The sequence below is a fragment of the Perognathus longimembris genome, chromosome 1 (genome assembly GCF_023159225.1).
Source record: "Perognathus longimembris pacificus isolate PPM17 chromosome 1, ASM2315922v1, whole genome shotgun sequence".
In the NCBI taxonomy this organism is placed as follows: Eukaryota; Metazoa; Chordata; class Mammalia; order Rodentia; family Heteromyidae; genus Perognathus; species Perognathus longimembris.
In genome coordinates, this window is record NC_063161.1 from 5,392,437 (window position 1) to 5,412,116 (window position 19,680).

Consider the following 19,680-nt stretch of genomic DNA (forward strand, 5'->3'; position numbering starts at 1 on the left):
TAACACAAGCTCTGGGAAGAGTTTTTTTTTTTTTTTTTTTTTTTAGTACCAGGGCTTGAACTCAGGGCCTCCTACTCACACCCGGCTTGCTGGCTGAAGTCACTCTACCACTTGGGGCATGCCTCCAGCTCGATGTTTTCCTAATTAAGTGAAGATGGAGGGAGTCCCAGGAAATTTTCTGCCCAGGCTTGGCTTCAAACTGCGATCCTGCTGGCTTAGACCTCCCGGGATGACAGGCACCTTTTTTTTTCTCTTTACTTTTGTTTGTTTGCGCTCTGCCGTGCTGGTGACTGAAGCCGGGGCTTTGGCACACCCGAGGCCAGCACCCACTGCCGAGCTGGGTGTTCTAGGGTGGCGGGGTGAGCTCGGCAGTGAAGGAGTCAAGGAAGACGGGCCGGCCAGGTCCAAAGCCTGCGCAGAGGCCGGCAGGAGCTTTCGGAAAGCTCCAGATTGTAGGGCAAAGGGATTGCCCGACGCGGCTGGGCTGAGCCCTGACCTTGCCCGGCCCTGCGGGGCGCGCGAGGCCTCGTCGCGTCCCCGCCCCGCCCCGTCCCGTCCCCCTACCCCACCCCCCCCCCCTCGTGGGATTGCAATCCCGATCAACCGGCCGGAGACGGGCGTGCCGGGCGCCTCCATGCCTGCCAGGCCCCGGGTCTGGTTCCCAGCGCACCCACCGAGCGCACGGGGCTCGGCCCCGCCCTTCGCCACGCCCCTTCCCGTCAGAACCAATCAGAATCCTCTTTCCACGCCGGCCCAGGCCCCGCCCCCGCCCCTCCCCGTGGGGACCAATCCCTATCCCCTCTGGGGCAGGTGGCCCCGCCCCCTCCAAGTAGCGCGCAGCTGGCCCCGCCCCGCCCAGCCTGCATCCCGCGCGAGCCAGGCGGCCGCCCCCGTGACTCCGCCCGGCGCGCGGCGCTGCAGCCATGGCTGTCACCGCCGAGGGCGCCCGCAGGAAGGAGCGCATCCTCTGCCTGTTCGACGTGGACGGGACCCTCACGCCGGCTCGCCAGGTAAGGCCCCGACGTTCCGAGGCTTTCGCCGGAAGTGTCACCCCAGGGCAAGCGTTGGGGCCGCCTCCGGGCCCGGCGTGGGGTGCAGCGGCACGGGTCCTGGCATCTGCAGCCCCCCCCACCCCCGCCGCCAGGCGTGATGGAGGCCCGGAGCCGCACCCCGTGACGCCCCCCGCCTCGCCGGCCGGCCGGGGCTCCCACCCCCCGGTCAGCCCCGGGATGCACCCGTCGTCCGGAGCTGGCGTCCGAAGTGGGCGCCCGGCGGGCTCGACGCGACCCGAGGGTTCGAGTCGCCCTCTGCTGGGGGCAACAAGGCCCTGCGGGGAGAGCTCCGTTTCTAAGGAGTTTGGGGGTTCCACCCACCTGGAGGAGAGGGCCCACGGGCCTAGCCTGCTTAAGATGGAGACACCCAAGCACAGCCAGAGTGGGGGTGTAGGGTCCTTCCAGGGCTGGACCTCCAAACCTCTGCCCCACACCCACCCTCACCAGCAGGGTGCATGAATCAGCAGGCAGGCCTCGTGCGTGTGCGTGGACATCCCGTGGGGTAACACACTCCAGTGTGGGAGCCACAAGGATCACCCCAGAGCAGAGGCTGTGGGGCTGGGTTCCCCGGCAGAGGCGAATGGGAGCCAGGTCTCAGCGTCTGGGGGCCGCTCCCCTCTGCTAAGATGAAGTTGCTCAATCTTGAGCCCTACCTTAGCAGGAAAGGAGCAGCCACCCTGGGAGTGCCCACAGAACTGGAGAGAGGGGGGTGCCCAGTTAGGGAGCCTTTTTCCTTCCAAGAGCCATATGGTTGTGTATTTATAACAGTATTCAAGAGCTGTACATAATTGTCAATAGAGGCAGACAGACAGAGGATGGCCCACAAGAAGCATGTGTGTGTCTTGTTTTCCTTCTGTGTGTGTGTGTGTGTGTGTTCGCGTACATGCCAGTACTAGGGCTTGAACTCAGAGCCCGGGCACTCTCTTAGCTTTCACTCAAAGCTGGTGTTGTACCACTTGAGCTACAGCTCCACTTCCAGCTTTTTGGTTGTTAATTGGAGATGAGTCGTGGGCTTTCCAGACAAGCCGGCTTTGAGTTGTCGTCCTCAGATCTCAGCCTCCTGAGTAGCTAGACACAGGCATGAACCACCACTGTCTAGCTTGGTCTTGTTATATAGCAAATAATTTTGATGGCTTTATATGGCCTGCGGCCTCCTGTGACTGCACTGCTGAATTGCCATGCCCCGTTAACTTTCCACCATCAGACCCTGCGCCTAGGGCTTTTCAAAGTTAATTTTTAATTACATAAGTGTTCATGAGCCCGTTATTTCTATTTAAAAAAAAGCAACATTTAATAGAGCAGACTAAAGTCCTTTCTGGCCACCTTGCGCTCCTAAGCCCAGCCCCTCCCCAAGTAATGGGGTCACCTATATAGAGTGGCTTCCTTCCAGCCACTTATCCGGATCTGTCTAACCAAAGGGAATATGAGGCATTGTTTTGTGAGGTTATTTCTGTTTGTTTTGTTTCTGTTGCCAGTCCTGGGGCGTAGACTCAGGGCCTGAGCACTGTCCCTGGTTTCTTTTTGCTCGAGGCTAGCACTCTACTACTTGAGCCACAGTGCCACTTCCAGCTTTTTGTTTGTTTGTTTTGCGTTTTTTTTGTTTTGTTTTGTTTTGGCCAGTCCTGGGGCTTAAACTCAGGGCCTGAGCACTGTCCTTGGCTTCTTTTTGCTCAAGGCTAGCACTCTACCACTTGAGCCACAGTGCCACCTCTGGCCATTTTCTGTCTATGTGGTGCTGAGGAATCGAACTCAGGACTTCATGTATAGGATGCAAGCACTCTTGCCACTAGGCCATATTCCCAGCCCCACTTCGAACTTTTTCTGTTTCTGTGGTACTGAGGAATTGAACCCAGGGCTTCATGCATGCTAGGCGAGCACTCTACCCCTAAGCCACATTCCCAGCGCTGCAGCTCGTTTTTGACAGTTAAACAGCATGTCTTGGGAGCCTGAAGGGAAGGTGGTATCATTCTGCCATTGACAGCAGGGAAGTGGCATGCAGTTTCCCACTGTTCCGAAGCTCCAGACAACCTCCCATGTGCCCAAGCAAGAGAAGCAACTCAAGGCTTCGCATTTTAAGTTTTAGTGGATCTCACCAAATGATCTTCAAAACAGCAGTATCAATCTACACCCTGTGTAGATTGGCATGTGCGCCAGTCCTGGGGTTTAAACTCAGGGCCTGGGCACTGTTCCTTAGCTTTTTTTATGCAAGGCTGGTTCTCTCCCAATTGAACCACAGCTCTGTCTGCAGATTTCTTGGTATGAAATTGCAGCTAGGAGTCTCATGGATTTTCCTGCATGGGCTGGTTTCAAACCTCACTCTTCAGATCTCAGCCTCCTGAAGTAGCTAGGATTACAGGCATGAGCCACTAGCACCTGGTTGTTATGACGGTTTGAGACAGGATTTTGCTGTGTAGCTGGGGCTGGCCTCAAACTCTGATCCTCTTACATCAGCCTCCCAAGTACTGGGGTTACAAGTATGACCGACTATGCCCTGAGTGCGGTGGTTTTGTTTCGTTTTGTGGCACCAGGGTTTTGAACTCTTGCTGGGACCCTTGGTAGGCAAACACTCTCCCATTGAAGCCACACCTCCAGTCCTGTAGGTCTGTTTTGATTACATCCCATCCCATGGAGTCAAATATGTTATTTCCCATTTGTGGAGCCTTGGGTCAGTGTTCAGAAAGCTTTTGAGGTTGCATTTCTGATTTTTAGACTGGACGGTGGGCCATTCCTGCCACAGTTCCAGGTTGAACAAGGGCTCCCTGGATTCGGAGCCCCGTGCAGCACTCTCTGAGTGCTTTTCTTCCCCCAGAAAATTGATCCTGAGGTGTCAGCCTTCCTGCAGAAGCTACGAAGTAGGGTGCAGATTGGTGTGGTGGGCGGCTCTGACTACTCTAAGATCGCCGAGCAACTGGGTGATGGAGATGAAGGTAGGCACGGGTCCGGGGCTGGTCTAGGTGGAGTGGGCTGGGGTGGGTGAAGAGAGCTGGAAGGGAAGAGGGAGGGGCTTGAATACCTTCAAAGACCCAATCCTGCCTCTGTGGGCAGAAGAGGTAGAGAAAGCAACTGGTAAATGGTTCCCTCACTGAGCCAAGAAACATTTAGTGAGCAGCTACTGTAGCCAGGCACTGTACTAGACTCTGGAGGTACAGAGGTGAAAAGCAGGGGGGTCCTGCCTGGGGCAGGGAGGCCTCTCTGCCGTGTCGGCCCATCTGTTCACCAGACATCATCAACAACTGCGGTGACTTGTTGAAAATGGCCAGGTGGTGACTCCCTCTCACACAATCCGCATCAGAATCGCCCCATTTATAACAGCAGGGACTGAAGTCTTCCAGGAAGTCACATGGACCTCAGAGCCTCTAGTTTAGGTTTGGTGCTGGTAGAGCCCCCCCCCCCCCCACACTTCCCCCAGCTAGAAACTTCCTTCCATGTTTCCTTGGTCATCCCATCAGGAAGTTCAAACACATCAGTGTCTCCATTTCACCAGCCCAGCATTGTCCAGGCAATTGTCACCTGTCAGCGGATCCTGCAAGAGTGTCCTGGCTAGCCCCCTCCCCGCCCCCCCCCCAGCTCCCTATCTGCCCCCTCTAACTGCTGCATTAGGCAGCCAGGGGGTGGAAGCCTGGACCCCTGCAGAGGCGCTGTGGGCAATGGCGCCCTCTGCTGGACAGTCCTAGAACGCCTCCACAGGAGGGAGCTGGGTCTTGAAGATGGTGGGGGACCAGGGGACAGGTGGGCTTCAAGCTGGAGACCCTGAGCAGTGGCCTAACAGAGCGACTGGGTCGTGAGGGAGAAAGCAAAAGCTCCCGGAGCAGAGGCTGGGGAAGCAGGTCCAGGATGACCTCGGAAAGCCAAATCGAAGAGCCTTACCTCAGCGTGACTGACCAGAGGGCCCCATCTCATGCTGTGTGTGTGTGCGTGCGCGCACGCGCCAGTCCTGGGGCTTAAACTCAGCACCTAGGCCCTATCCCTGAGCTTTCTCACCCACTTACCACTTGAGCACAGCTCCGCTTCCAGTGTTGGGGGTGGCTAGCTGGCCCTAAGAGTCTCATGGACTTTTCTGTCCAGACTGGCTTTGAACCTGAGTCCCTAGCTCTCGGCCTCCTGAGTAGAGTTAGGTTTCCAGGCGTGAGCCACCAGCGTCTGGCCTCATGCTCTTTCTTTGACCTCTGGCTTCTGTGTGGCCCTGAAGTCATCGAGAAGTTTGATTACGTGTTTGCCGAGAACGGGACGGTGCAGTACAAGCACGGACGACTGCTCTCCAAGCAGGTCTGTACCCCGGGCTCACCCGTCTCTCCACTCTGGGGGGGCACGGGGCCACCTCTGTCCTGTGGCACTGAGAGCTCCGTGTTCCTTAGACCATCCAGAACCACCTGGGGGAGGAACTGCTGCAGGACTTGATCAACTTCTGCCTCAGCTACATGGCCCTGCTCCGGCTACCCAAGAAACGGTGAGGCCTCACTTGGCCTGGGCTCCAGGGCTCATGGCCCTGTGTGTGTGTGTGCGCGCGTGCACGTGCGCGTGTGCGTGTGCATGTGCGCATGCGCGCCAAGGGGAAGAACCCACAGTCTTGCACCTGCTAGGCAGGTGTTTTCTCTCTGAGCCATATCCACTGATTTACTGCTGGGTAGATTCTGGTTACCTATAAAGTCCAGGATGGCCGTGGTCCATGGGGGCTGGACTTGAATTCAGGACTGCTGTCTTCTCCCTGGCCCCGCCCTCTGTCACCCTCAGTGGAACCTTCATCGAGTTCCGGAACGGCATGCTGAACATCTCGCCCATCGGCCGCAGCTGCACCCTGGAGGAGCGGCTCGAGTTCTCAGAACTGGACAAGGTACCGCCCGCCCTGCCCACAGCCTTGCTGGGCCTCAATTTCTCATCATCAAGTGGGTTGCAGGGAGGAGTTCTATTGAACTGATACCCTTGGGTGTGTACTGTGTGCCAGGAATGAAGGCCCGTCAGCCTCTTTCCAGTGCTGCTGGTTCCCCTTCCTAGGACTGACTCGAGCCAATAGCCACCCTCCTGCCCTGACCGGTTCCATAGCTCTTGTTCCCTCAGCCTCTAAAGCAAGTCCTGCTTGTGCTCATCTGCACGACGAGAGTCCACTCTCCCTGCCATGTTCTCTCCCTTAGGACGTCCTAAAGTTGTTCCCCTTGGCTCCTCCATCCCCTTGGCCACCTGCGTCCTCCAGCTTGCCCTGGAGGGCCTGTTAAGCCTGCCTTTGATTTGACCACTGCCCTCGGGTGCTGTGGGAGCAGGTGGGCCTGAGCCTTGCACCTTGCACGCTGCGTCCACAGGCCTAGGGGTAGGCAGTAGCCACAGGCACTGAGACTTTCCTTGTTGGAGTAGTTGATTGGCTGGAGGTATGGCTTAGTGTAGAGCACCTGCCTAGGCAAGCATGAGGCCCTGGGTTCTAATCCTAGTACGGCCAGGACCCACTCCCCACCTGCACACATTTAGAGAGGGGACCCTTCTTTCAGGCCATGTTCTGCCTCCTGTTCACCCTGAGGCTGGGAAGGCAGCATTGCTGCTGGGTGCCTCTGTGTTGTCATCTGTAGAATGGGGCCACAGTCGCCGCCATCTCACAGACTGTCCGCTCCAGCCTCTGGAGCAGGTCACCAGCCCCGCCTGGGGCAGCGGTCCTGGAAGCTGGGGTGTGGCTGGTACATACTAACCTCCCGGGGCCCCTGGCTCCTCCTCCGTCTCTCTTTGGCTCTTGTTCACCCCCTCAGGACAGGGGAGGAATCGTATGTGTTCCCACCTTCCAGCTTCCTGGCAGATTCTGGGTCCTTCAGACTTGACAGGATGACAGAAGAGGGCACTGAGACAAAGAGGGCAAGGTCACTGGGCATCAGAAGCCAGTCTGGTCCTCCAGTCCCCTGGGGAAGGGGACTGCAGGCACCCAGGGCCATGTGGAAATAGTTCCCAGCACTTTAGGTCCCAAGGAGCAGCCTGGGGAAGGGACTGGGGCCGAGGGCACAGCCACCTGCCGGGAAGGCAAAGCCAGAGCTGGCATCTCTGCTTCCCCGCGAGAAAGAAGCAGGCAGGGTCGGGAATCACTTCTCGGCCCTTTGGTCCAGCACATGGGCTTGGAGAGGTCGCATGACCTGTCCAGTGGAGCAGCGCAGCTTCCAAGCCTGGGGCCGGGCGGCCCGCTTTGCATCTCAGGCTGGCTCCTTCCCGCCATCGTCTCCTGGCCTCCCTGGACGGCCTCTCCCGGCCCCACACTGCCTGCCTCCTTCCAGCCCTGCGCAGTCTCACCTCGGGTAGTACTCACCACCGTCCTGTGCCCTTAGAGGCTCCTCGGGTCCCCCCGGATGCGTCTACCCACCTCCCCACTTGGTCTCCCGGCCTCTGAGTTGTGTCGGGCTGCCCTGCCGCGTAGACATGTTTGTCTGTCTGCCGCTGTGATCCTCGGCGTGTCTCACTGGGCCCGATTCTGTGTGTGCTGCCTGCCTCAGGCCCGGCCGGCCTGCCAGGGGCGGGGCGGGGCCGGGGATGGGGCGGGGCGTCCTGGGCCCCGCCCCGCCCCCCAGCCCAGCCCAGTGCTCAGGAAACACCGGACCCGCTCCCAGCATTTCTGAGCCAGCCATCCTGATCTGTTGACTCTTGAGCCCCACCTGGAAGGAGACACCTTTCCTCCTGCGTCCCAACTCCAGACTTCCTTCCTCCCTACCTTTCTCTCTTCCTTCTTTCTTTTTTCTTCCTTCCTTCCTTCCTTCCTACACTTAAGTGCCAGTCCTATTTGCTTGAGGCTAGTGCTCTACCTCTTGAGCCACAGTTCTTCCTGCCTTTAAAAAATATATATATTGGAAATAAGAATCTCATGGGCCAGGCATAGGTAGCTCACACCTATAATCCTAGCTACTCAGGAGTCTGGGATCTGAGAATCGCAGTTCAAAGCCAGCCTGGGCAGAAAAGTCCATGAGACTCTTATCTGTAAACCAGAAAACCAGAAGTGGCGCTGGGCTCAAAGTGGTAGAGTGCTAGCCTTGAGCTGAAGAGCTCGGGGACAGCACCCAGGCCCTGAGTTCAAGCCCCATGACCAGCCCCTCCACCCCACCCCCCAAAAAAAATCCCATGGAATTTCCTGCCCAGGCTGAGCTTCAAACCATGATCCTCAGATCTCTTCCTGAGTAGCTGGGATTACAGGCGTGGCCACTGGTGCCCCACTCCAGGCCTCCTTTAGAAGGTCCTAGACCATTGACATTGGGTGACCTTGATCAGGGCTTGGCCCCTCTCTGAGCCTCGTTTCCTCAAGCCAGCGAGCTCCTGTGGACTGTGTGCCCCGCGTGGGCCCGGCACACCGCGGGCCCTCTGAACCTCAGTCAGCACCCTTCCTTCCACAGAAGGAAAAGATCCGGGAGAAGTTTGTGGAAGCCTTGAAGACAGAGTTTGCTGGCAAGGGGCTGAGGTTCTCTAGAGGTATGTACTCCGCCTGCAGTGGGTCTGGGGAGCAAAGCACAGGGACACACACACACACACATATGCACACACGTGCACATACACACAGCACAGCAGGGGCACCCTGGCGGGCACATGGAACCTTGAATAGGCCAGAGCTCCATGTTTACTGGTGCCAAGCCTTGCCTGCCTCTGTGAATGCCCTCTGGCCTCCTGGTATCGACGTCTGCATCCCCACTCCCAAGTGCCACTGGCTAAGGAGTCCAGAGCACTGTGGATGTGTGGAGGCCGGTTTTGCTCCCCTCTGCCGCTCCTGGTGCCCCCCAAGGCTGGAGCTGACCTGGCCACTGCCTCCCGCCCCCAGAGCTCTGTGATCGCCTCGCTTTGCTCAGAGCCCTTCAGAGGCTGGGCCCTCCGCCCCCAGCCTTCTCCCCGCCCGCCAGTCCTGCAGTTTTCCCTTCCTTGGGGACTGCACCCAGTTCCCCAGCCACCCCCACACCTCCCCCAGCCTTGCAGCCGGCCGAGTGCAGCCCCCCCACCCCCTCCACTTACTCTCAGATGGTTTTTGTCTGTCCCTCCGGGATCAAACCATCCCTGAAGACCTCGGGGCTCCTGTGCCTGGCGCTGGGCAGGCTCTCTGGTTTGGGTGAATGAGTGAACGAGGGGCCTCCCCTGAGCTCCCCCTGTGAAGCCCCAGCCCGCCCTGCCTCGCCGGCCCCTCCCGGGACAGTGACAGCCCCCCCCTTCCGCAGGAGGCATGATCAGCTTCGACGTCTTCCCCGAGGGCTGGGACAAGCGCTGCTGCCTGGACAGCCTGGACCAGGACAGCTTCGACATCATTCACTTCTTCGGGAACGAGACCAGTCCTGTGAGTAGGGGGGGGGGCTGCCCTCACACCCCGGAACCCCCGAGGTCAAGGTCACAGGGCACAAGCCAACAGGACGGGCCTCCTGGGGGCCCCTGGCGGACAGCCACTGCTCACCAGCTCCACTGGGGCCGGAGAGGGCCGGGTACTCATCCTCGGTCACGAAGCAAGTCTGACAAGGCCGGAACGTGGCTTAGCGGTAGAGTGCCTGCCTAGCATGCATGAAGCCCTGGGTTCGATTCCTCAGCACCGCAGAAACAGAAAAGGCTGGAAGTGACGCTGAGGCTTGAGTGGCAGAGCTCTAGCCAGAGCCTGCGTGGGAGGAGGAGTTCCGTGTTGGGGTGGCGCTGGGCACCCGCCCGAGCTCCAGGCCTCACCCAAGTCCTGGCTTTCTGTGTGCAGGGTGGGAATGACTTTGAGATTTACGCTGACCCCCGGACTGTCGGCCACAGCGTGGTGTCCCCTCAAGACACGGTCCAACGATGCCGAGAGATCTTCTTCCCGGAGACCGCCCACGAGGCCTGACCCGAGCGCCGCCGCCGCCAAGAGCTCTGCCCTGGCCCAAAGCAAGGCCCGTGGGGTGCCAGCGCCCCTCCTCCTCTGGCCTACGACGTGGCCTCCTGTGGCCCACTGCAAGGTCCACTCACGGGGGACCAGGGTCTGTGCAGTGATCATCCCAAGACACTTTCCACCCTCCACCCCGCCAGCCTCTGTCATGGCTGCTGCTGGTATCTGAGAGAGCAGGGCAGCCCTGTCTGCCCTGCAAGGAGGCGCCGGTGCCAGCCCACTAAGGAGCCGCCACGCCGGGCTCCAGAGGCCCTGTGGCAAGGACTGCGTGATATTAAAGTTCCCAGGACAAGATGGAGCGAGATACATTTCTAAAGGGGTGATCACCCTATTCCTCCCCCCCTTAGGGCCCTGAGAGACAGGGGATCCCCCAGATCCAACACCCGAGGATGGGGCGTGTCTCGTGTCTTTCCTCATCCTCTTCCCCAGCTCCCTCCCTGGGAACAGACAGACAGATGGACAGCCGTGGGCCGGAGTAGGTCACAGTTGAGTTTATTGCCAGTGTGAGGAAGGTGGTGGGGGTCCGTGGCTGGGGGCCTGGGAGGGTTTCCGGGAGCGGAGGGGGGGCCTGCCGCCCCCGGCCCCTCAGGCAGCACCTGCGCGGATGTCACCTCAGCCTGCTCCCCAGGGGGAGGCCTGGCCGGAAAAGCCTAGCTTACAGTAGGGGGGTGGGGTGGGGGGGCACCCAGAGCCTGTCAGGAGATCTGGGGTCCCAGCCTGTGTGGTGGACACGGGGGGCAGGGGCAGGATGAGCCAGCCCCAGCTGGGTGCTGCCCGAGGGTCCCTGCAAGGCCACTGCTCCCTTCAATTCTGCTTGCAGATGGGTCTCACAGAGGTCATTGTCCTGGCAGGGCCTTCCTTGTGCCTTTGACCCCATGTATCCCCCCCCCAACCACCAGGTAATGGGCTCTCATCAGAGAATGTGGGAGCCAGGGCCCCTCCTGGCTCCCCAGGCCGGGATAGGCACACACCACACGTATCTTGACGCCGGAGGGACGCCAGGTGACAGGGACGGCCACACTGGAAGGACAGAATAAGGACCATGGCGGGGGGGAGGGGGAGGGGGGACTGGGTTTGGCACTGGTCCCCCAGGCTGAGGGCTGTCTGTTGGGTGCTGGGTCTCGCCTGTGGGGACGTCAGCCCGCTGCGCTGTCCACTGGGTTTGGGGTCAGGTAGAGGGGTGGCTCCGCCCCAGTGGGAGGAGGATGGAGCTCGGCTCCTGCGGCCCAGCTCTGGGGACTCACAGAGCCACTGCCAGGCTGATGGACGGGGACCAGCCAGCCGCAGGGGGACCCCCAGGTCCCGCCCTTGGGCACCTCTTTCCTGCCTCGCCAATGCACTGAAAGCGATGCATTGGGGGGCCACGCCACCCCATGTTTCGCCCTCTTTCCCCTGCCCGAGGCCCAAAGCTTCCACAAAGCCCTCCCTGGCCTGGATTTTGGAGGGCAGGGTCCCCCGAGCACCGGAGAGACCCCAGCCCGGGGCAGGGGACAGGAGCATAGGCAGAGTGTGGCCCGGGACTGGGGGAAGCCGGAAGGGGTACGGTCATACCGAAGGGGTCTCTACGAGTCCCCACGAGCCTGACACGGGCTCCCAGAGGCTCAGTCAGATCGTGGACCGTGGACGGGGGGCCGAAGGCGCCCCTGCGTGTACATGGCAGGGCGAGAGGGAGAAGCCCGTCCAGCTCCTGGCTCACTTCATCACGGGTCACGGGAGGTTGCAGCACACAGTCACAGCCACGAGCACAGACAGACAGACAGACAGACAGACAAGCGCACTGAGGCCGCCTGGGGTGGGGGGTGGTCAGCAGCACCGTGGGGTGCACAGCCAGCTGCTGCCTGCCCTTCCACGTGGCACCCCAGCCTAGGAGCCTACCACCTGGCCGGACCAGGTCTCGTGGGGGGTGTGCGGAGCCAGCTGCGTGAGCACCACCTCCACCGCCTGGAACTTCTGGTTCTTGGGCGGGATGGGGCACATCTTGTAGGTCACTTCGTCACCTTCCACCGGCACGTACTCCCCCTCGATGCTGGGGGGGCAGGAGAGAGGGGGTCAGCCTAGCAGCAGGTGGGGCCCCCGGGTCCCATGGCAGCCCGGCTGGTCTAGACGATGGGGGATGGGGACTCTGCTCTGACAGCGGGCTGGGCGGGGACAGGCCTAGGCCCGCCCCTCTAGCCCGCTGATAGGCCAGGAGCTGGAAAGGTCCCCGGGCCCCGCCCAGGGGCCACCGCCGGGACTCACTCAGACACGTGCACGAAGATGTCCTCAGACCCGTTCTCGGGGGTGATGAAGCCGTGGCCTTGTGAGCGGGAGAACTGCTTACAGACGCCCTTGAACACGGGGCCGGCCGAGGCTCGGGCTGTCCTGGGGAGCGGGGCGGGGGAGCGAGCTGTGGCCTGGGGACCTTTGACCCATCGTCACCCCCAAACCAGAGACCGAGCGGCTGCTGCCCCAGGCTGCGCAGCAAAGGCGGCTCTGGCCTCCTTGCCAGAACCTTCTCTGCTTCCTACCCTCCCTTCTTGAGCTTGTCGGGGCTTACATGGATTCTTCTGGTAAGATTTCCGAGGGAGCGATTTCCAGCCTTGGCTAGTCCCCCAGCTGTGCCCTCGCCATGTCCCCAGCTGTGCCCTGTCATTCCTCACACCTCACTCTCGTTTTCTTGTCATTTCCTAAAGCATCTGCTCCGCCTGGCCGGGTCTTGGACATGGGGCGATCAGCCCTCGCCATAACCGGTGATCCTCAGTCGGCTGCTGAGATCGGGAGGGTGGTGTTTCTAATCCACCCCTGGCAGAAAGGTCTGAGGTACTCACGCTGAATATGTCCTGGTCCGTTTGGTGGGCAGAGGGCTGGGCAGGTCCCGGGCAGCGATGCCCCCCCTCTCCCACACCCTGCTGCCCTCCCTGTGGAAGGGGAAGGTCGGCCAGACGGGAGACTTGGGGGAGTGGAGGGGCGGGACCACGGGCGGTGACGCGGACTCTGACGTCATGGCGAGCCCCTCGGGAGAGCCTGGGGGCCTCTGGGGCTCGGGGGCCGGTGAAGGGCTTGGGTGTCCTTGCAGGCAGGGCCCGGCCTGGCCCTGCTCAGCCTCGCCAGCCACAGGCTCCGTCTGCAGAGGGGAGAGACACAGCAAAGTACAGCCAGGGGACAGACAGCCCCGGACACCGCCGACAGCCTTACCCCAAGCCACCCATGGCGTCTCCCTGGCTCGGTATCCTCACCAGAAAGACAGGAGGCTTGGAAGAGCATGTGTGAGGCCCTGGGTTCAAATCCCAACACTCCAGTAAGGCAACACAAAACCACTCAGTCCTTCCAGCTTGTAGTGAATTCCCTAACTCTAAGGGCCAGAGAGTGGATGGAGGGTGGCTAGGATTTGGCCTAAGTATCAGCTGTTTCAAACTCACAGCCTCGGGTTCAAATCCCAGCTTTGTCACCTTCAACTTGGTGACTTCGGGGAAGGTAGTCGCCGGGGTTCTGGCGGGTGGCTTGTGCCTGTAATCCTAACTTACTCAAGACACTGGGCTCTAGAGGATCATGGTTCAAAGCTAGTCTGGGCAGAATAGTCCAAGAGCAAGGTGGATGGGCGCCAGTGACTCACCCTTGAGGAGGCTGAGAACGGAGGATCATGGTTCAAGGCCAGCCCAGGCAGACTAATCCTTGAGACACTTATCTCCAGTTAACCAGCAAAAAAAAACTTGAAGTAGAGGTATGGCTCAAGCGGTAAAACACCAACCTTGAGCCAAAAAAGTCAAATGAGAGCATGAGGCCCTGAGTTCAAGCCCCAGGACTGCAAAAAAAAAATAAAAACAAGTAAGATAGAAATAAAGGAAGGCCATCCGCAGTGCTTCCGTGACAGGCAGGTGTGCGGGCTGCAGAAGGGCCAGCCGGGCTCCCCGCCCCGAGCCTGTGGCCCGGTCCTGAGCGGTCACCCCATCTCCGCTCTGTGCTGTGGACGGGAGTTTCCCCCTCTCCAAATGAGGCTGGAGGGTTGCGGCTGGGTGGGAGGGAGCTGGCTCCGCGTGCCAAACAGCCCCACGGGCGGCCCACGCGGCGGGCCTTGTCCAGCGCACACCTCTGCTTCCGTACACGCCAGTCTCCTGGACTTCCCTGCTGAGCTGCCTTCGAACCACGATCCTCAGATCTCAGCCTCCTGAGCAGTGAGGTTTCTAGGTGTGAGTCACCCCAGCCCCGTGCCTAGAAACTTGAGAAAATCCAGCTGGAGGGATGACTCAAATGGTAGAGCACCTGCGTAGCAAGGACAAAGCCCCGGGTTCAAGCCCCAGCACTGGCAGAGACAGAGGTGGGGTGGGGCTGAGGTAGGAAGGTCCCCAAATGCCCCCCCCTTGGGGGTCCTCAGTGCCAGGTCTGGGGTACCTGGAGCCTGCCCTCCCCTCCCCCCACCCCCGCTGGGAGAGAGAGGCAGGTGGCAGGCACAGAGCCCCACCGCCTGTCTCTGGGGCTCAGGGTAGCCCTGGCCTCCGGGCCTGGTGTGGCGCTGGGCCCTGTGGGATGCTGGGAGCCCTGGGGGCGGGGCCCAGCCCCAGCGGTTGCCAGGGAGATGCAGGCTCCCAGCAGCTGCCAGGCTGGGGCTCCCAGGCCTCACTCAGGCTAAGCACGCGGTGGCCGTGGGAATGTCACAGTGCCACGGGGGGGGGGGGGGGACGACACCTCTCTGCCTTCCCCTCCCCGCCATGGCTCTAGGAGTGGCAGGTGGGAGAAGCTGCAGGAACGGCAGGCCTGCCGATGGCTTCGGAGCCGAAGGGTGCCAGGCTTTCCTCCCAGGGCTCCTTCCCGGAATGAAGAGGGCCAAGGGCTCTTCTGGGCAGGGGAGCACTGGACAGGAGCGTCTGCTTCCCCCAGACAGGGCAGGATGAAGGGGGGGGGGCAGACGTCCCCTCCCACCCCACAGCTTTTCTAATTCCCGCAGCATCTCTTTGAGGCCGGTGGCGTTAAGGCTCCATTTTGCAGAGGGCACTGAGCTTCGTGAGGTGCTGCGTTTGCTCGGGCCAGGAGGGCCAGGATTTAACAGGACAGGCTCGTTCTGGAAGCTTCAGTAGGACGTGTGAAGCTCTGTGTCAGGCCTGCATTGCTCTTGATTTTTTTTTTTTTTGCCAGTCCTGAGACTTGAACTCAAGGCCTGGGCATTGGTGCTCAAGGCTGGCACTCTACCACTCGAGCCACAGTGCCACTTCTGGTTTTTTCTGTTTACCTAGTACTGAGGAATCGAACCCAGGGCTTCATATATGCTAGGCAAGGACTCTACCGCCAAGCCACCTTCCCAGCCCATCCCTGAGACTCTTATCTCTAATCAACTACAAGGGAAAAAAAAAGCCAGAAACGGAGCAGTGACTCGCTATCCTGGAGCAAAAAAGTTAAGGGACAGTGCCCGGGTCCTGAGTTCAAGCCCCAGGACTGGCACTAAGACAAGACAAACAAAGCCAAGAGCCAGGTGTTTTGAGAACGTTTGCAGGAACTTGGGGTTTGGGGCCGGGGCCGCCTCCAGAACCAGCAGTCGAGTGCTTCTCCCCCCGGCCAGCTGCTTCAGGTCCGGCTCTGCGGCCAGGCTCACCCCCGTGTCCCTGACAGGCCCCGTGCTTCTATGGCCACGAGGCCAGGGAGGCCGCGGAGAGCCGTCCGGGCCGCTGGGAGGGCACACTGGCTGCGATACGATGTCACAGGACGGTGGCGCACTGGACAGTGAGTCAGCCCTGGCACCGGGTGACCGGGCCAGCGGGAGCTCTGCTCCCCTTCTCCCCACCATCCCTGTCCCCTCAGAGAAAGGCATGGAAAGGGCGGTTCCTTAGCCTCTCCTGAGCCTGGTCGGATGAAGGCCAGCAGGCCAGCTCACCCACCAGCGCTGGGTGACCCAGGACAAGCGGCCGCCCCTCTCTGGGCTCCATCTTTGTCTCCAGCTGGATGTATCACTGCCTCAGCTCCTTTGAGGTTGTCAAACACATGGGGTGGGAAGGTAGCTTATGGCAGAGTGCTAGCCTTGAGCAAAAGAAGCTCAGGGACAGTGCAGGCCCTGAGTTCAAGCCCCAGGACTGGAAACACACACACACACACACACACACACACACACACACACACATGCCAGACACCAGTGTCTCACGCCTGTAATCCTAGCTACTCAGGAGGCTGAGATGTGAGGATCATGGTTCAAAGCCAGCCTGGGCAGGAAAGTCTGTATGACTCTCATAGTAATTAACTACCAAAAAAGGCAGAAGTGGCACCGTGACTCAAGTGGTAGAGTGATAGCCTTGAACACAAGAAGCTCAGGGACAGCACCCAGGCCCTGAGTTCAAACCTTAGGACAAGCACAAAACATAAAGCAAAACAACAACAAAAAATATACCTGGGGGCATATCCCAAAGTGACATTTTCTAATGTCACCATTCCTATAAGCCATTAACAAAAATTATACCTACAGGGGCTGGGAATGTGGCTTAGCGGTAGAGTGCTCGCCTTGCATGCATGAAGCCCTGGGTTCGATTCCTCAGCACCGCATAAGCAGAAAAAGCCAGAAGTGGCGCTGTGGCTCAGGTGGCAGCGTGCTAGCCTTGAGCAGACAGAAGCCAGGGACAGTGCTCAGGCCCTGAGTCCAAGCCCCAGGACTGGCAAAGAAAAAAAACAAAAAGACACCTACATACAACACATACGTAACTGAATTACACTTGAGACCACAGATGCCAAAGGAGGCCTGGCCTTGGAGGCCCCCAATCTGGGGGAGAAGAAACCAATGCGAGTCCAATGTAGGGTGGGCAGTCCTGATTCACAGCAGCCTCTGCTGCCGTCCACCGAGCGTTCCCACCATCCGAGCCCACGCCACTGCCACACGCGTGCCCATTCCACAGAGAAGGGAAGGCTCTGCCTCTGTGAGATGGACTCGTGGTGGCTGCCCTGGGGCTGAGGGAGGAGCGGGGCGGAGCTGGGGGGGGCGGTATCTTAGGTTGATGAGTGGCCCCCAGCCAAGCTGGTCATTCCCTCCCAGGACAGCCCAGCTCCAACACTCTGTGCTGGGGCTTCAGGCAGGAGACAGAGGGAGAACCCCACGTTTCCTCGGAGAAGGAGGTGCAGGGGTGTGGAGCAAGTGTGGGGGGGGAACCACAATTTGGGGTTCTATTTCTGGTGTTGCACTGACTCAGCCCGTGACCTTGGGTGAGTCACTCTAACTTTGTAAAGCTTAAAAACAACTCCCCCAATAAAACCATCCCAGCCTCGGGGCCCCTGGGGTGGGTGGGGGGAGCCTTTGCCGAAACAGAGATCCCAGGACCCCAGGCCTTGCTGGATATCGAAGCTGGTCTACGGGGACAGAACAACCCTGGCCCACCAGAGAAAAGGGGCCACCCGCCTGGCGCCCCCTCCCCCCGACACGCCCTAAAATACACTGCAGCTGGAAATGACCTAATTAAAACTCCTCGTTCCTCCCCCTCCACACCGTGTGTGTGTCAGAGAGAGAGAGAGAGAGAGAGAGAGAGAGAGAGAGAGCTACCCCAACCAATGCTAGAGGTTATTTATTCGAGACCCTTTACCCTCTTCTTGCCCTATGCCCAGGCTGCCCGAGGCCGATGCCCAGGCCTTGGGCATTGATGGTGGAGGAGGGCAGGGCCCAGTAGTCCCGGGAGAGCCAGGTCCTCATTGCAGCTCCGCCTCCACCTGGCCGAGTGACCCTAGGCAAGTCGCTTTCCCCTTCTGAGCTTCCCTGATGGCAGTCCCACGCGGAGCGGCCCCCCAGCCCTGTGAGGACTACTTCAGGGGTTTGGGGACAATGATGACCCCCCCACTCTGCTTTTATTTCTCATGTTGCCTGACGGAGGCTCCCCCCCAGGCACAGAGCGCCCTCTGCTGGCTGTCCCCTGCGAGGGGGGAGTCCTGCTGCTTTCAGGGTTGGAGTATGCCCCCCACATCCATCCAGGGGGGGCCCCCCTCCCCGGCCTATGGGCCCCCATGAACATGGTCCAGACTGGTTCTCCAGGTCTGGGACGAACCTCTGTGTCCTCCGGGGCCCCTAAGACGCCTGCTGCTTCGCACCCCTGTCTTTTCCTTCGAGGTGGGGGCAGCCCGATCAGAATGGGCGCCTAGGGATGTTTCTGCGGAAGACTCTAGGGAAATGGGTCAGGAGGTGAGGGGGGGACCAGGGGACGCTCTGAATTTGGAGGGCCGGAGGCCTCTGGGATGGAGTCAGGTTTGGGGACCAGGCTGCCCGCCCCCTCCCCCGCCCCACGGCAGTGGAGGAAGTGTCTGGAAACACTTGTTTCCTTCCCAAGGAGAGGCCCCCCCCCCAACTGGAGGGCACGGTGCCCGGGGGGGGCACCGTGCCAGGCTCTCAGAGAGGGCGCCCACCTCCCACCAGGCACGCTTCCTCCTCCCCTCCCCCAGCCCAGCAGCTGTGACAGTTCTGTTTATTGTCGTTCTCGCCTGGTCCCCCTCTCTCCCCCGCTCCCACCCTCCCCTACCCCCGGGAAGAGCCCGCAGGCTGGCAGGAACCTGCTGTCTCTATGTGATCTCCACCCGGCCACCTGGTGCCAGGGGCCTGGGTCCCCGCAGCCCAGGGCCCCCCCCCCCCGGGGTTGGTCCCCCCAGTGCCCTGGGGAGAGGGGAGGGCAGAGCCAGCCCGGAAGGTGGAGGGCAGGGCGGGCAGGAGGAGACAACATGGAGCCCCACCTGTCCAGCCACCTGACACCGTCCTTCCCATCCCACGGGGGGCGGGAGGGGGGGCAGAGGCCGGCGAGGGGTGGGGTGTCGGAGGGGGGGGGTCTGTCTGTCTGCCCCTCCCCAGCTCCAGCCTAGATTCCAGGAGAGCACAGCCACCCTGGTCCTGTGCCTCCCGCACCCCGCACCCCGCACCCCGCACAGGAGGTGGCTGCTTGGCCGGCATCTGCTGTTCTAGACCTGAGTCCCGGACAGACAGACAGACAGACAGACAGACGCGCTCCCACGCGGGGCGCTGCGCCCGGGGCCCCCATCCCATCCTCTCTGGGTAAGTGGGGCTGGGCCGGTCCTGCCCCCCCTCCCCGCGCCCCGCGCCCCGCGCCCCCCGCCCGCCCCCCGCCCGCCCAGGCGGCTTCCCGCGCGCGGGCTGCCCCGGCCCCCACCTGCCGCCGCTTACCTCGCCCGGGCGGGCGGGCGCGGGGTCCGGGCGCGGGGTCCGGGCGCGGCCTCTGCGGGCGGCCGCGCTCCGCCTGGCTGGTGCGTGCCGCCGGCGGGCAGGTCGGGACGAGGCTGCGCGCGCGCGTGCGTGCGGCGCGCGTGTGCGTGCGTGCGTGTGTGTGTGTGTGTGTGTGTGCGGTGCGCGCGCGCGCGGGCGGCACCTCCGCCCCCCACTCACTCACTCACGCACGCCTTCCTGCTGACGTCAGGCCGGGCGGGAGCGGCCGCGGTGGGGCGCTGGGGCCCCCGGGGGGTGGCAGCCTGTCCGTCCTTCTGTCCGTCGGTCTGTCTGTCCGTCCGTCTGTCTGTCCGTCCGTCCGTCCGGAGTCCTTAGGAACGCTTCTTGCTTGGGAAGGCGGCTTTTATTGCCGGGCCAAGCTATAATTTACCTCCTCGCTAAGTCAGGGTAGCTCCCGAGGCATGCGGGGGAGGCAGGGCAGGGGACAAGGCCGCATTCCTGGGTGTGTGTGTGTGTGTGAGAGAGAGAGAGAGAGAGAGAGAGAGAGAGGGTGTCCATGAGTCTGTACATGCCCCCTGTGGGGGGGGCCTGCAGGGGAGAAGGAAGGCCCGAGAGGAGACCCCGTGGGGAGGGCAGGCTCCCAGAGACCCCCACGCATCTCCCCGTCCTCCACTGACACGTGCGGTGTGCCA

The 19,680-nt window shown here is 61.1% G+C and overlaps 2 protein-coding genes across 2 annotated transcripts; one reads left to right on the forward strand and one right to left on the reverse strand.

Annotated features, from left to right (window-relative positions):
- The first annotated feature begins 864 nt into the window (after positions 1-864).
- Positions 865-10,143, forward strand: Pmm1 (phosphomannomutase 1). Its single transcript, XM_048354718.1, has 8 exons — positions 865-1,010; positions 3,862-3,979; positions 5,242-5,318; positions 5,408-5,499; positions 5,784-5,883; positions 8,399-8,474; positions 9,206-9,321; positions 9,721-10,143. Exons 1-8 carry the CDS (start codon positions 924-926, stop codon positions 9,841-9,843), a joined length of 789 nt encoding a protein of 262 aa, XP_048210675.1. The 5' UTR covers positions 865-923; the 3' UTR covers positions 9,844-10,143.
- Positions 10,144-10,351: 208 nt separating this feature from the next.
- Positions 10,352-19,038, reverse strand: Csdc2 (cold shock domain containing C2). The gene is made up of 4 exons (XM_048354720.1): positions 18,989-19,038; positions 12,693-12,988; positions 12,124-12,246; positions 10,352-11,911 (listed from the first exon to the last, which is right to left on the reverse strand). The coding sequence occupies exons 2-4, from the start codon at positions 12,866-12,868 to the stop codon at positions 11,749-11,751; spliced, it is 462 nt and encodes a 153-aa protein (XP_048210677.1). The 5' UTR covers positions 12,869-12,988; positions 18,989-19,038; the 3' UTR covers positions 10,352-11,748.
- Positions 19,039-19,680: the final 642 nt, after the last annotated feature.